Below are 15,140 nucleotides of genomic sequence, written 5' to 3' on the forward strand. Positions count from 1 at the left end.
AGCTAGTCCCATTTGCCTGCATTTGGCCCATACCCCTCTAACCCTTTCCTGTCCACGTACCTGTCTAAATGCCTTTTAAGTGTAATGGTTCCCACCTCTACCACTATGGTGGTGCTGGTTGGAGGTCAAGCATCTCAGCCACAGGACGTCTCTGCAAACTCCTCAAAGTCTATCCACCATCTACAAGGCTCGAGTCAGGAGTGTGATGGTCTTCACTTACCTACTTGAGTGCATCTTCAACACCATCAACTTGTACAGTTGTAACATGATATCCCAACTCTTGTACTCAGTGCCCTGACCGATGAAGGCAAGCATGCCAAACACCTCCTTCATCACCTCTCTCCTTGCTTTGCCGCTTTCAGGGAACTACTTACTTATACCCGTGGGTCTTTCAGTTCTACAACACTGTCCAGGGCCTGCCATTCACTGTGCGAGTCCTGCCCTGATCGAATTCACCAAAATGCAACACCTCACACTTGTCTGAGTTAAATGCCACCTGCCAGTCCTTGACTCCCTTTCCCAGTTGATCTAGATCCTTTTGTAACCTTAGACAACCTTCTTCACTGTCCCCCACACCACCAGCTCTAGTGTCATCCGTACACTTACTGATTGTGCCACCTGCATTCTCATCCAAATCATTGACGTGTATGATGAACAGACTGAGTTAACTCAGCAGATAGGGTCTAATTTATTGAAGAACAATAATCTATGGAATTAAAGTATTTTAAACAAGTGTTTCAACAGTTTATGATGCAGTTTACTGGATTTTCTTATTTCCAACAAACATATTTCATTTTTTCTTTAAGGTTTAACAAATGGTCTAAATAAAAGGCATCATGATAAACATGCTGCATTGCTATAGTGCCTTTTGTGACTTTAGGACATCAAAGTGTTTTACAACAAACCAGGTTAACTTGAAGGGATGAAAAACACAATGGTGCTCGAGGAACTCAGCAGGCCAGGCAGCATCCGTGGAGGAAAGCAGGCGGTCAACATTTCGGGTCAGGACCTGAACAGCCTGCTTTTCTCCACGGATGCTGCCTGGCCTGCTGAGTGCCTCCAGCACCTCCAGCACCATCGTGTTTTTCATCTAGATATTTCAGCATCTGCAGTCCTTTATTTCTCTTAGTTTGAAATGAAATCACTCCTTAATGTGGACAATGGACAGCCAATCCCCACAAACAACAAAGTGTCACTACCGCACAGGAATAAGGATACCACAGGAAAATGCTTTGCTCTACTTTTAAAATTTTTTACATCCATCTGATTTAACAAGTCATTTAAAAGACAGCACTTCCAACAGTGTGGCACTTTCACAATGCTCTTTTCAAGAATTTGTGCTGAAGTCTTTGGAGCAGGACTTAAATCCACAACCTAGTGACTGAGAGAATGCCCTCACTGAGGCACAGTGGATGTATATCATGAACTGCTGCACAGTCAGCTCAGAGAATAGGACATTTGAATGGTTTGTACATCAGTCTGTGTGTATGGAGGAGCAATCAGCTCCTGTAACCACTCACTGGGTGTTGCAAGAGGCAAATAGCTGAATCTTCTGGACTAACAAAGGAACCAACACAGCTTCATCAACTCAAAACCCTGCAAGTGTGTGGTTCCCACCATGCTGGCTGAGCAGAAACAGCAGAGCGAGAGGTAGGTTCACCAATTTCATTCCAGTTACAAGTCTAGGGTAAGGGAAGGACACTCAGGGCAGTGGCCGAGGATTTGTGAATCTTTGGAATTCCCTTCACCAGAAGCTGTGGGATTTGATCTGAGATCAATATACGAAGGAGCTGGAGGAACTCAGCAGGTTAGGCAGCATCTATGGAGGGAAATGGATCCGGATAACTCACAGCAAACACCTCCAGGGACCAACACCAGCCCCACAAAATCCTCCAGATTCATGGGAAGGATGTGAACCAATGTCACTCCGCAGTACTGAGGCCTGGTTACCCTCAGGCAGCCATGTTGGGCAGGTCACATCATGAGCAGAGCTGACACCAGACTCTGGCTCACACTCTAACCTCTCTGTCACATGAAAGAGAGATTACTAAGCAGACAGAGGAAAAGAGTCGGGTATATGCCCCTTTGAAGAAATGCAACATCCCCACTGATTCCTGGGAATACCCAACACTTGATGGCTCAAAGTGAAGGAGCACTCGGGACAGAACTGTGGGTCCATGTATCGGGAGCAGAAAGGAGCCCAGTGGAAGTGGCAGAAGGAGAGCAGCACCTTACAAACTATCACGGCCGCCCCGCCAGGCACCTCCTGCCTCGTCTGTGGACAAGTCTGTGATTCCCACCTCATCAGTCACCTCAGAACCCACAGACCCAGAGTGGAAATGTCACCCTCAAGCCCGATGGGCTGTCCAAGGAGAGTGGACACCAAGATAAATGGATTGTTGAACACTAAATGAAAAGGGGATCTGGTGATACATGTGGGGTGGGAGGGGTTGTGTGTGGGGAGAACCTCGGGGTGAGGCAGAGGATTCATTGTGATTGCAGTGAATGGCACAGCATGTTCAATGGGCCAAAGGGCTGATGTCCTTAAACATGCGACACTAACTTTACATTTTGTCATACTGTACATTTGTATCTAATCCAGCAGCAATAGGCGTGTGTTATTGGGCAGCAGCTAGTGTTCAGGCAGTGCGACACACCCTGACATGCAGATGTAACTTTAACCATTTCTACCTTCACCCCTGCTCTATGTTAATTAAAAGTCAGACAGGGTGAGGCACAGTAACTGGGAGTTTATACATGATGGCTAGAAATGATTGATAAATCATATCGTTCATACATTCTGCACCACCGGAGAGCATACTGCAGCTTCTAAGAGTATCCTGCCACAGTGACCAACTACCAGTATGCATCCTCTTTAATTCTTCAGAATAAACAGGTCAATCACGTTCCACAGGCCTGCATGATAAAAGTAAAGAACATTGCATTGACACATTTACAAATTCCCAGCTGTAACAAATCAGCAAATACAAAGGTTCCCTGTCAACAGAAGGTCAAAGGCAGCAGGAACTCACTCCATAGGAAACAGCCAAACGAAATGGATTTATCGCAAGCCTCTGAGAGATGGGAGTGAGGGAGTGGGGAAAGATGGAAGGGACGGGGGGAGAGATGGGAGGGGGGGAGAGTGTTGGGAGGGAGGGGGGGAGATGGGGAACAGAGAGTGATAGGAGTGGTGGGGAGGTGTGGGTGTAGGTGGGGGAGATAGAAGCAGGGGTTATGGGCAGGGGAAAGGTGCAGGGTGAGATTGGCGGGGGAACGGGTGCAGGGGGACAGTGGGAGCGGAGGAAGAAGTGGGAGCAGGGCGAGGTGGGAGCGGGAGTGGGGGGAGTGGGAGCAAGGGGAGAGGTGGGGAGGGATTCAGCGCATCAAGCCTGTGAATGGCTCTTTGGAAGAGCAATTTCATGGGTTCCAGATCCCCTTGCACCCTCCCAGAACTCTGTACCTTTTGTACAGGAGGAGACTGAGAGTGGTTCCTCTGGGTTTCTGATGAAGGTTCTCCTCCATGAACATAGAGTTTCTCTCACCATGGAGGCTGCCTGCTCTACTGAGTGTTTCCTGCACTTTCAGATTTCCAGCATCACCAGAAATTTGTTGTTGGTAACGTGGGGAGAGGGAGGGTTCAGGAAGGGAATGGGTATAATGGAAAAGTTAGAACAAGGTTCCCTTAAGAAAAGTCCGTGCACCGATCCTGACAAAGTTCACAAGTACAATTATACAGGGGGTATTTACGTGAGCTTTTCATTAGTTTGGCACAGGGCAGGCTTCACCGTCAGTGGGTGGGCAGCTGGTTAATGTGGGTGTGTGGTGGAAAATGATTTGCAGTTTCCAGAGGTCTCACACACAGGGGCTGGGTGAAAGGTCACACGCAGGGGTTGGGTGAAAGGTCACACGCAGGACATGCATCAGTGAACAAGCCCACAATTAGCAGCAGAACCATCAGTGGCAGGTGGGTGGGGTGGTCACGATACCACACACCCGGGCAATTTGGGCTAAAACTGATGGCAAAAATTTACTTATCTGACTCTCAATTTCCTACCCAGGACCTGTTTTGCTTTACTGGATTGGTAAGAAGTGGATTTGGAAGACATTCTCTGGCAGATTGAGACCAATTCCCCCAACCCACACACCTCAGCAACACCCATTCCCCCTCAGCTCAGCCCCCCATCCTCATCCCCACCACTCACACCCCATCACTCCATATACCACTCTGTACCAGCCCTCTCCCTAATCCCTGCCCTCACATTCCATTCCCACAGCCCACCCTCTGCCCCCATTCCCCAACCTCCACCCTACTTCTCCCTTCCCAGCCTCTGAACTCCCATCGACCCGCCTCACCTCCTGGCACCCTGCCCCTGACACCTGCCCTCTCACTCCCACCACACACCCTGCCAAGAAGCTGCCAATTTGAAAGGGGAAAGAAGGTTGAACTGTCACTAAGTTATTTCCTTTAATGAAACAATCACCAAACCTATTGTTGATCTAAGTGTTTAAACAAACTGCAGTGGAGAAACCCACACTCCTCGACTCCGCCTCACTCCTCTCTCATTCCCCCTCACCCTTACTGTTGACCCTTCCTCCTCTCTGTTGACTCGGGCCAGTGATAGATGGGACTTAGTCTTGTCCTGGCTGTGACCCAGGACCACAGGAAACTGAGGTCTGACAGCAGCTGCCCAGCTCTCTGCATTCATTGTGAACTGTGCAGTGGGAACTTGTCAGTGTTTCTTCACTGTGTCGACCATGGGACCTCTTGGATGAAGGAAATGGGTGAACTGTGCTATCCTCTCCCAGCTCCCTGGTCCCTCCTTCGACCTCCAAATAAACATAACAAGATGGATGCAATGTCACTGTGGTGGAGAGAGGCCGTCCTGCCTTCCACAGCCTCCCAGTGAAAGCGAGCAGTGCAAACTATGATGTAGTAAAGGCAACGGAAGCAATGCGGAGGCCCATGTTGGGAAAGCCAGGCAGAGGTGCAGATAGCTGGTTATCAGCGTGCATACACTCACAGGCAGCTGACTGCCTCGACTACGTACAGCCATCAGCTCTGGAAATACTCCTCCTCCTCCTCCTCCTCTTTGATGAGCACACAGATGAAACACGCAGTTGTTACGGCTCCGATCAGCTGCCACGCAAACAACAGCAGCTTCAGAATTAGCCACAGAGAACCTGTTGTATCTCTAGCTGAGTCACGGAGCACCCCAGCTCTGAATATCAACGTAAAACATCAGCAAATGTCACCTCCAGAATAGACAGAAAGGACGTAGATCGAGAGGGCTGAGAATTAGAGCCTTGTATGCACTGTCTGTACAGCTGGCAGAGGCTGCAATGTTATCACAGGCTCACAGAATCAAAGGCCATTCCGCCCATTGAACAGTCCAGTCCGTGATGTTCCCTGCTCCCACAGGCCTTTCAGCACAGAATCCTACGTCACTACACAGAGGTTTCTCTTTGACTCTGTGGCTTCCAATGTCTCCCTGGTTAGTGTTCTCGATGCACAAACATCGACTTAATCAAGATTTGGCATCAGGTACTAAATCTAAACCTAACCCAAGGCTGATTACATTGAGATGGAATGAGTAATAAAGCTGGCAGTTTGCATCCAACAATTACCCATGTGAACAAGTCTTTGCCCCTTCACTCTGCCCCAGGTAGCCAAGCATTTGCTGGATCACATCCCCACTGGCTCCTTGTTGGGGATAGAGCTAGGATAACCAACTGGCCCCAGCCTCCTACCCCAGCTGAGTCTTCAGGAACAAACAGAAAGAGAACGTCTAATTCATGTCCAGCTGTCCCTTCGATGGAAGCTTTCTGCTGCCACCCAATTAAAAATATCATAGATACAACCCTCCCCCCCCCCCTGACACGCTTGCAACCCCCACCCCAAACACACGTTAGACTCACCTGCAGGCAGGCCACACCAATGCCAACTGCTCCCATGATCAGCAGGTGATCTGCCAGGACCAGCTCCAAGATGGCGAGACATCCTCCCTGCCAACACATTCCACAGGAAACACAAAGCTTCAGGTCATCCCAACCTTGGTGCCAGGAATGAGATCCACCTTTGCTCCACACCTTTAGGCAAAGCTCCTGCACCAATATCAGTAAAACCTTGTGCAAAAGCAGATGTTCTGATTGTGTACAAAACTATGGAGTGAGTTGTGAACTTGTGATAGGCAGGGAAACAACTCCAGTTACATAGGAAGGTCCAATGAGTAACTGGTGTTGTAGAACAGATGGTAGTGAAGGTTCCAGTGACAGGAGAAAACAAGGGAAGGCGTGGTGATGGAACAGACCGTAACATCAGTCAGTCAGAGGTCAGAGCCATCTCAGCATAACACCTGGATTCATAACTCATCAGTCAGAGACTAGAGGAAGACTTTATATCAGAGAAGTGATTTCCAGAGATGGGTTATTTATTTATCTTTTAATTTTATTTACGGGATGTTGCCAGCATTCATTGCTCATCCCTAATTGCCCCAGAGAAGGTGGGGGTGAGCCACCTTGAGCCACTGCAGTCCTGGTGAGGATGCTCCCATAATGCTGTTGGGCAGGGAATTCCAGGATTTAGATGAAGAAACAGCAAAAATATTTCCAAATTAGAATGTGTGTAATTTACTGAATTTCAGCTTTATAAAACTCTGGTTAGGCCGCATCTGCATTCAATTCTGGTCGCCCCATTATAAGGAGGATGTGGAGGCTTTGGAGAGGGTGCAGAAGAGGTTTACCAAGATGCTGCCTGGATTAGAGGGCAGGTGCTATCAAGAAAGGTTGGACAAACTTGGGTTGTTTTCTCTGGAGTGGCAGAGGCTGAGGGGAGACTTGATAGAAGTTTATAAGATTATGAGAGGCAGAGATAGAGTAGACAGACGGTATCTTTTTCCCAGGGTGAAAATGTCTGATACTAGAGGGCATGCATTTAAGGTGAGAAGGGGTAAGTTCAAAGGAATTGTGTGGGGCAAGTTTTTTTTAAACACAGAGTGGTGGGTGCCTGGAATGGGCTGCCAGGGGAGGTAGTGGAGGCAGATACAATAGAGGCATTTAAGAGGCTCTTAGATAGGTACATGAATGTGCAGAGAATGGAGGGATATGAACATTGTGTAGGGAGAAGGGATTAGTTTAGTTAGGCCTTGAAATATTAGTTTAATCAGTTTAGCACAACATCGTGGGCCAAAGAGCCTCTTCCTGTGCTGTACTGTTCTGTGTGTGTGTGTGGTGGTGTTCCCTTGCATCTACCATGTCCTTGTCCTTCTTGGTGGTAAAAGTCACGGTGGGAAGACACTATTGAAGTGGCCTAGGTCATTCTCAATCCACACCAGCATACTACTCCAGCTGCATCGGCTCTAATTTTGTTCAGCAGCCTCCAATGTGAAACCTTATCCAAAGCCTTCTGAAAGTCCAAATACACTACATGCACTGGGTTCACCTGGTCTACCATACTAAAATATCCTGATCGAGTGCAATCAAGGTTCACCAGGTTGATTCCTGGGATTTTTAAATTAATTTTCACGATCTGTAAATCACTGGCATGACCAGTAGTTATTGCCCAGCTTATTGCCTTGGAGAAGGTGGGGGTGAGTCGCCTCATGGAACTGCTGAGGAGGTATGAAGCTGTGAAGGTATGCCACAGTGCTATTGGGGAGGGAGTTCCTCGGTGGGTTGTCAATGTAACCCTCAGTTATAAAGGGAAAAACACAATAATCCATCAACTGGAGTGCAATCAAACCATCCAGAGACCATAATTAACACTGACACAAAGATCTGGAGTTAGTGATGACAGTCAGCATGATTAGTAACCATAGTGTCTGACAATCTTTGTTCTTTGAGCAGATATATTCTACATACAGGAAGCTTCAAGGATGCCTGAAATTACAGCCAAATCTTGCAACCGTCTCAATACAAGGAACATATTCTTCTTGTCAAATGTTTTTCTCATCATTTAACTCTGCTGACATCAGGAGATCTGAATAGGCAGCTTCAGAACTGACAGCCAGCAGCTCAACACCTTCCAAGGTCTGCAGAGCATTCCGTAACTAACAGGGTGCATTTTAGAGCCACACAACAAGCCCATACTGTCCATTGTACTCATCTATACTGATCTCATTACCCAACACTTGGTCTGTAACCTACCATGCCTCAACAATTCAAGTGCTCATCTAGATACTTCTCAAATATTGTGAGATTCTCTGCCACCATCATCTTAGACAGTGTTCCAGACTTCAACCACCCTGAGGGAAAGTTTCTTCTTCAGATCCCCTATAAACATCTTACTGCTCACCTTAAACCTATGCCTTTTGGTCTTGGACACGTCTGCCCTGGGAAGGTATTCTATCCATGCCTCTCATAATTTTGTAAGTCTCTGTTGTCTGTAGATCCTTAGTCCTTGATTCAGTGTAGGGAGGATGGCAGTAAGGGCAGTGGAATGCTCCTCCTGTAAGATGTGGGATATCAGGGAACCTCATGGTCTCCCTGACGACTACATCTGCAGGAAGTGCACCCAGCTGCAGCTCCTGACTGACCAGGTCAAGGAACTGGAGCTGGAGTTGGATGTACTCAGGACCATCTGGGAAGCTAAAAGCCTCATAGATGGAGCTTTTACCGAGGTGGTCACACCCAGGGTACAGGCTTCAGATAGATGGGTGACCACCAGGAGAAGGGGAGTAAGCAGTCAGTGCAGGGTTCCCCTGTGGCCATACCCCTCAGCAACAAGTATACCCCTTTGGATACTGCTGGGGGGGGAATGACCTATTAGGGTACAGCAGCAGCAGCCAGGTCAGTGGCACTGTGGCCAGCTCTGCGGCTCAGCAGGGAAGGGTAAAGTCAAGCAGAGCAGTAGTGATAGGAGACTCTATAGTCAGTGGGACAGACAGGAGATTCTGTGGCCGCGAAAAAGACACCAGGATGGTGTGTTGTCTCCCAAGTGCTGGGGTTGAGGATGTCTCAGAGCGGCTGCAGAATATTCTCAAGGGGGAGGGTGAGCAGCCAGAGGTCATGGTGCACATTGGCACCAATGACATAGGTAGAAAGGGAGAAGAGATCCTGTGCAGTGAGTATAGGGAGTTAGGAAAGAGGCTGAAGAGCAGGACCTCCAAGGTAGTAATCTCTGGATTACTCCTGGTACCAAGAGCTAGTCAGGGAAGGAATAGGAGGATAGAACAGATGAATGAGTGGCTGAGGAACTGGCGCAGGGGGCAGGGTTTCAGGTTCTTGGGGCAGGGGTGACCTGTACAAGAAGGAGGGGTTGCACCTCAACTGGAGGGTAACCAATATCCTGGCCAGGAGGTTCGCAAGTGCTACTCGGGAGGGTTTAAACTAGTTTGGCAGGGGGATGGGAACCAGAGCACTAGATGAGAAAGTGGAGTGATTAAGAGGAAGGTAGATGTCAGTAAAAACAGGTAGGAGCAAAGTAAAAGCCATGATGGGACGGACAGTTTGAAGTGTGTATTTGAATGCTAGGAGTATTATGGGTAAAGGTGATGAACTTAGAGCTCGGATCAGTACATGGAACTATGATGTTGTGGCCATTACAGAGACTTGGTTGAGAGAGGGACATGATTGGGTGCTTAATGTTCCAGGGTTTCCATGTTTTAGGAAGGATAGAAAGGGTTGTAAAAAGGGGGTAGGGGGCAGTTGCACTACTAATCGGGGACAATGTCACAGCTACACTCAAGTGGGGACTTAATGGAGGGCTCGTCAATTAAAGGTAAGAAAGGTAGAATCACTCTGATGGAATTATACTACAGATCCCCTGATAGCCACCGGGACATTGAGGCAGGCACGGTAGCATAGTGGTTAGCATAATGCTATACAGCGCCAGAGACCCGGGTTCAAATCCGGCCACTGTCTGTAAGGAATCTGTACGTTCTCCCCGTGTCTGCGTGGGTTTCCTCCAGGTGCTCCGGTTTCCTCCCACATTCCAAAGACGTACAGGTTATGAAGTTATGGGCATGCTATGTTGGCGCTGGAAGCGTGGTGACACTTGCGGGCTGCCTCCCAAAATCACTACGCAAAAGATGTATTTCACTGTGTGTTTCGATGTACATGTGACTAATAAAGATCTTATCTTAGATATGCAGGCAGATTAGGGAAAGGTGTAAAACTAACAGGGTTGTTGTCCTGGGGGACTTCAACTTCCCTAATATAAACTGGGACCTTCTTAGTGCTTGAGGTTTAGATGGGGCAAAATTTGTTAGGTGCATCCAGGAGGGTTTCTTAAATCAATATGTAGATAATCCAATGAGAGGAGGGGCTGTACTGGACCTGGTGTTGGGTAACGAGCCTGGCCAGGTGACCAATCTTTCAGTGGGAGAACAGTTAGGGAACAGTGATCACAACCCCTTAAGTTTTAAGATAGCTCTAGATAAGGATAAGTATGGACCTTGCAGGAGAGTATTAAATTGGAGCAGGGCAAATTACTGGAGCATTCGGCAGGAACTAGGGAGAGTTAATTGGGAACAGCTGTTTTTGGGCAAGTCCACATCTGACATGTGGAGGGTGTTTAAAAACCAACTGCACAGAGTACAGGACAGGGATGTTCCAGTAAGAAGGAAGGACAAGGGTGGCGGAGGGAGGGAGGGAGGGAGGGAGGGAGGGAGGGAGAATTTAGTCAAGAAGAAAAAGGAAATGTATATAAAGCTTAGGAAGCTAGGATCAAACAGAGCCCTTAAGGATTATGAAGAAGCCAGAAAAGAATTCAAGAAGGGTATTAGGAGAGCCAGGAGGGGCCATGAAAACTCCTTGGCAAGTAGGATTAAAGAGAATCCCAAGGCATTCTATACATATATTAAGAGTAAGAGGATAACTAGGGACAGGGTAGGACCACTCAAGGACAAAGGAGGGAAAATGTGCTTGGAAACAGAGGATGTGGGTGAGGTCCTTAATGAGTACTTTGCATCAGTATTTACCAAGGAGAAGGATTTGGAGGATAGGGAGATCAGTGTGGAGCGTGCTAATGTGATAGGGCATTTTGAAATAAAGGAGGAGGTAGTGTTGGGTCTCTTATTGGAATTGGTTTATTATTGTCACTTGTACTGAGGTACAGTGAAAAGCTTATCTTGCATACTGTTCGTACAGATCAATTCATTATACAGTGCTTTGAGGTAGCACAGGGTAAAAACAGTAACACAATACAGAGTAAAGTGTCACAGCTACAGGGAAGTGACAATAAGATGCAAGGTCATAACAAGGTAGATCGTGAGGTCAAGAGTCTATCTCATTGTATACGGGAACCGTTCAATAGTCTTATAACAGTGGGATAGAAGCTGTCCTTGAGCCTGGTGGTATGTGCCCTCAGGCTCCTGTATCTTCTACCTGATGGGAGAGGGGAGAAGAGTGAATGACCTGGGTGGGTGGAGTCTTTGATTATGCTGGCTGCTTCACTAAGGCAGCGAGTTGTATAGACAGAGTCCATGGAGGGGAGGCTGGTTTCCGTGATGTGCTGGGCTGTGTTCACAAGTCCCCAGGGCCTGATGGGATATGCCCCAAGTTATCGAGAGAGGCAAGAGATGTTGCTGGGGCCTTGACCAAGATCTTCATGTCCTCTGCAGCCACAGGCAAGGTCCCAGAGGACTGGCGGGTAGCTAACGTTGTTCCATTATTCAAGAAGGACTATAGGGATAATCCTGGATGTATCACGGCTTGGTACAGCAATTGCTCTGCCCAGGACCGCAAGAAACTGCAGAGAGTTGTAGACACAGCCCAGTGCATCATGGACACCAGCCTCCCCTCCTTGGAGTCTTGTCTTTACCTCTCGTTGTCTTGGTGAAGCAGCCAACATAATCAAAGACCCCACCCACCCGGGACATTCTCTCTTCTCTCCTCTTCCATCGGGTAGAAGATACAGGTGCCTGAGGGCACATACCACCAGACTTAAGGACAGCTTCTACCCCACTGTGATAAGACTATTGAACAGTTCCCTTATACAATGAGATGGACTATGACCTCACGATCTACCTTGTTGTGACCTTGCACCTTATTGCACTGCACTTTCTCTGTAGCTGTGACACTTTACTCTGTACTTATTGTTTTTACCTGTACTACCTCAATGTAACTGCACTGTGTAATGAATTGACCTATATGAGCGGTTTGTAAGACAACCTTTTCACTGTACCTTGGTACAAATGACAATAATAAACCAATACCAATATAGACTGGTGAGTCTCATGTCAGTGGTACGGAAGTTACTGGAGAGGATTCTTAGGGATAGGATTCATGAGCATCTGGAAAACCATGGCCAATTTAGCGACAGTCAGCATGGCTTTGTGCGGGGCAAGTCGTGCCTTACTAAGATGATTGAATTTTTTGATGAGGTGATGAGGGTGATTGATGAAGGTGGAGCTGTGGATGTTGTCTACATGGATTTTAGTAATGCTTTTGACAAGGTCCCTCATGGGAGGCTCACCCAGAAGGTTAAGCTGCATGGGATCCATGGTGAATTGGCCGTTTGGATTCAGAACTGGCTTGCCCATGGAAGACAGAGGGTAGTGGTCGATGAGACTTATTCGAGCTGGAGGTCTATGACTAGTAGTGTTCCGGAGGGATCTGTACTGGGACCACTGCGGTTTGTGATGTCTATAAATGACCTGGATGAAAACGTAGATGGGTGGGTTAGTTAGTTTGCAGAGGATACGAAGATTGCTGGTGTTGTGGATAGCGTAGAAGACTGGAAAGGATACAGCGGGATGTAGATCAGTTGCAGATATGGGCAGAGAAGTGGCAGATGGAGTTCATCCTGGCCAAATGTGAAGTCTTGCACCTTGGGAGATCAAATGTAAAGAGACAGTACACTGTTAATGGCAGGACCCTTAACAGTGTTGATGAGCAGAGGGATCTTGGGGTCCAAGTTCATAGCTCCCTGAAGGTGGCTACACAGGTTGATAGGGTGGTAAAGAAGGCATATGGCATGCTTGCCTTCATTAGTTGAGGCATTAAGTTCAAGAATCAGGAAGTTATGCTGCAGCTTCATAAAACTTTAGTTAGGCCTCATCTGGAGTATTGCATTCAGTTCTGGTCGCCCCGTTATAGGAAGGATGTCGAGGCTTTGTAGAGGGTGCAGAAGATGTTTACCAGGATGCTGCCTGGATTAGAGGGCATGTGCTATGAGGAGAGGTTGGACAAACTTGGGTGTTCTCTCTGGAGCGGAGCAGGCTGAGGGGAGATCTTATAGAGGTTTATAAGATTATGAGAGGCTTAAATAGAGTATACAGCCAGTATCTATTTCCCAGTGTTGCAATGTCTAATACCAGAGGGCATGCGTTTAAGGTGATGGGGAGTAAGTTCAAAGGTAGTCAGATGGAGGACATGGTGGTATGCTGCAGCTGTTTGATGTGGGAACTTGTGGACCTTGCTGCGGTCCACGATGGCCACATCTGCAGTAAGTGCTTGAGGCTCGACGAACTTCGGCTCAGAGTTGATGAGCTGGAGTCGCAGCTACAAACACTGCGCAGCATAAGGGAGAGAGAGAGTTATGTAGACACAGTCCATCAGGAGGCAGTCACCCCCCTTAGAGCAGGTACATCTGAGGTTCAGGATGCAGATAGAATGGTGACGGTCAGGGGAGGGAAGAGGAAGAAGAAGTCAGGCAGGCAGACAGAGCAGGGAACCCCGGAGGCTGTTCCCCTCAGAAACAGGTTTTCCGCCTTGGAGGCTGTTGAGGGGGATGACCTGCAGGGGCCTAGCTGCAGTAACCAGGTCTCTGGCACTGGGACTGGTACTGCTGCTCAGAAAGGAAGAGTGGGAAAGAGACATGCGGTAGTGATAGGGGACTCGATAGTCAGGGAAACAGACAGGAGGTTCTGTGGCAGTGAGCATGAATCCCGGATGGTATGTTGCCTCCCAGGTGCCAGGGTCCGGGATGTCACTGATCGGGTCCACAGGATTCTTGAGCGGGAGGGAGAGCAGCCAGAAGTTGTGGTCCATGTTGGCACCAACGACATAGGTAGGAAGGGGGATGAGGTCCTGAAGAGCGAGTTCAGGGAGCTAGGCAGAAGACTGAGGAACAGGACCTCAAGGGTAGCAATCTCGGGATTGCTGCCGGTGCCACGTGATAGTGAAGGCAGGAATAGGAGGAGGTGGCAGATAAATGCGTGGCTGAGAAGCTGGTGCAGGAGGGAAGGTTTTAGATTTCTGGATCATTGGGATCTCTTCTCAGGAAGGTGGGACCTGTACAGAGAGGACGGGTTACACCTGAACCAAAAGGGGGCCAATATCCTTGCGGCGAGATTTGCTAGGGTGGTTCAGGAGGGTTTAAACTAGTTTGTGAGGGGGAAGGGAACCGGAGGAGTAGGTCAGAGGAAGAAGGGGATGGGGAAAAGTTAGATCAAACAGGTAGAAAGGCTTTGGGGAAGGAGAAGCAGAATACTGGCTATAAAAGTAGTAAGGTAGATGGACTGAAGTGTGTTTACTTAAATGCAAGAAGCATCAGGAATAAGGGGGATGAACTGAGGGCTTGGATAAGTATGGGGGACTATGATATTGTGGCTATTACTGAGACGTGGCTGATGTCAGGGCAGGAGTGGATATTGAATATTCCTGGTTTTCAGTGTTTTAAGAGGGATAGGGAAGGGGAGAAGAGGAGGAGGGGTGGCGATAATGGTCAGGGACACTGTTACGGCTGTGGAAAGGATGGATGTTGTAGAAGGATCATCTCTAGAGTCCGTATGGGTGGAAGTAAGGAACAAGAAAGGAGCAGTTACTCCACTAGGAATATTCTATAGGCCCCCCAGTAGCAGTAGAGATATAGAGGAGCAGATAGGCAGGCAGTGTTTGGAGAGAAGCAAAAATAACAGTGTTGTTATAATGGGAGACTTCAACTTCCCAAATATAGACTGGAACCTGCTTAGTGCCAAAGGTTTAGATGGGACGGAATTTTGTTAAGTGTGTCCAGGAGGGATTCCTGACGCAGTATGTTGACAGGCCGACTAGAGGGAATGCCATGCTAGATCTAGTTTTAGGAAATGAACCGGGACAGGTGAAGGATCTATTGGTGGGTGAGCATTTGGGGGACAGTGACCATTGCTCCATAACCTTTAAAATTGTCATGGACAGGGACAGGTGCAGAGAGGACAAGAAGATATTTAATTGGGGAAGGGCGAACTATGAGGCTATAAGGAGAGAACTTGGGAGTGTAA

At 48.0% G+C, this 15,140-nt stretch overlaps 1 protein-coding gene across 11 annotated transcripts in view; it reads right to left on the bottom strand.

Annotated features, from left to right (window-relative positions):
- Positions 1-15,140, bottom strand: part of tspan11 (tetraspanin 11) — a 107,078-nt gene that overhangs the window by 4,763 nt on the left and 87,175 nt on the right. For 8 of the 11 annotated variants that reach the window (XM_052030257.1, XM_052030255.1, XM_052030245.1 and 5 more), the window contains 3 exons: positions 5,917-6,003; positions 5,022-5,137; positions 1,181-2,916 (listed from right to left, as the gene is read on the bottom strand). The exons of 1 other annotated variant lie outside the window; for it this stretch is intronic. In XM_052030257.1, the coding sequence (XP_051886217.1) occupies positions 5,054-5,137; positions 5,917-6,003 (171 nt within the window). In that variant the 3' untranslated portion in view covers positions 1,181-2,916; positions 5,022-5,053. Of the gene's footprint in view, positions 1-1,180; positions 2,917-5,021; positions 5,138-5,916; positions 6,004-15,140 lie in introns of those variants that run through there. 2 more of the 11 variants (XM_052030246.1, XM_052030252.1) reach the window with 2 other exon arrangements.

The sequence above is a fragment of the Pristis pectinata genome, chromosome 15 (assembly GCF_009764475.1).
Source record: "Pristis pectinata isolate sPriPec2 chromosome 15, sPriPec2.1.pri, whole genome shotgun sequence".
NCBI lineage: Eukaryota > Metazoa > Chordata > Chondrichthyes > Rhinopristiformes > Pristidae > Pristis > Pristis pectinata.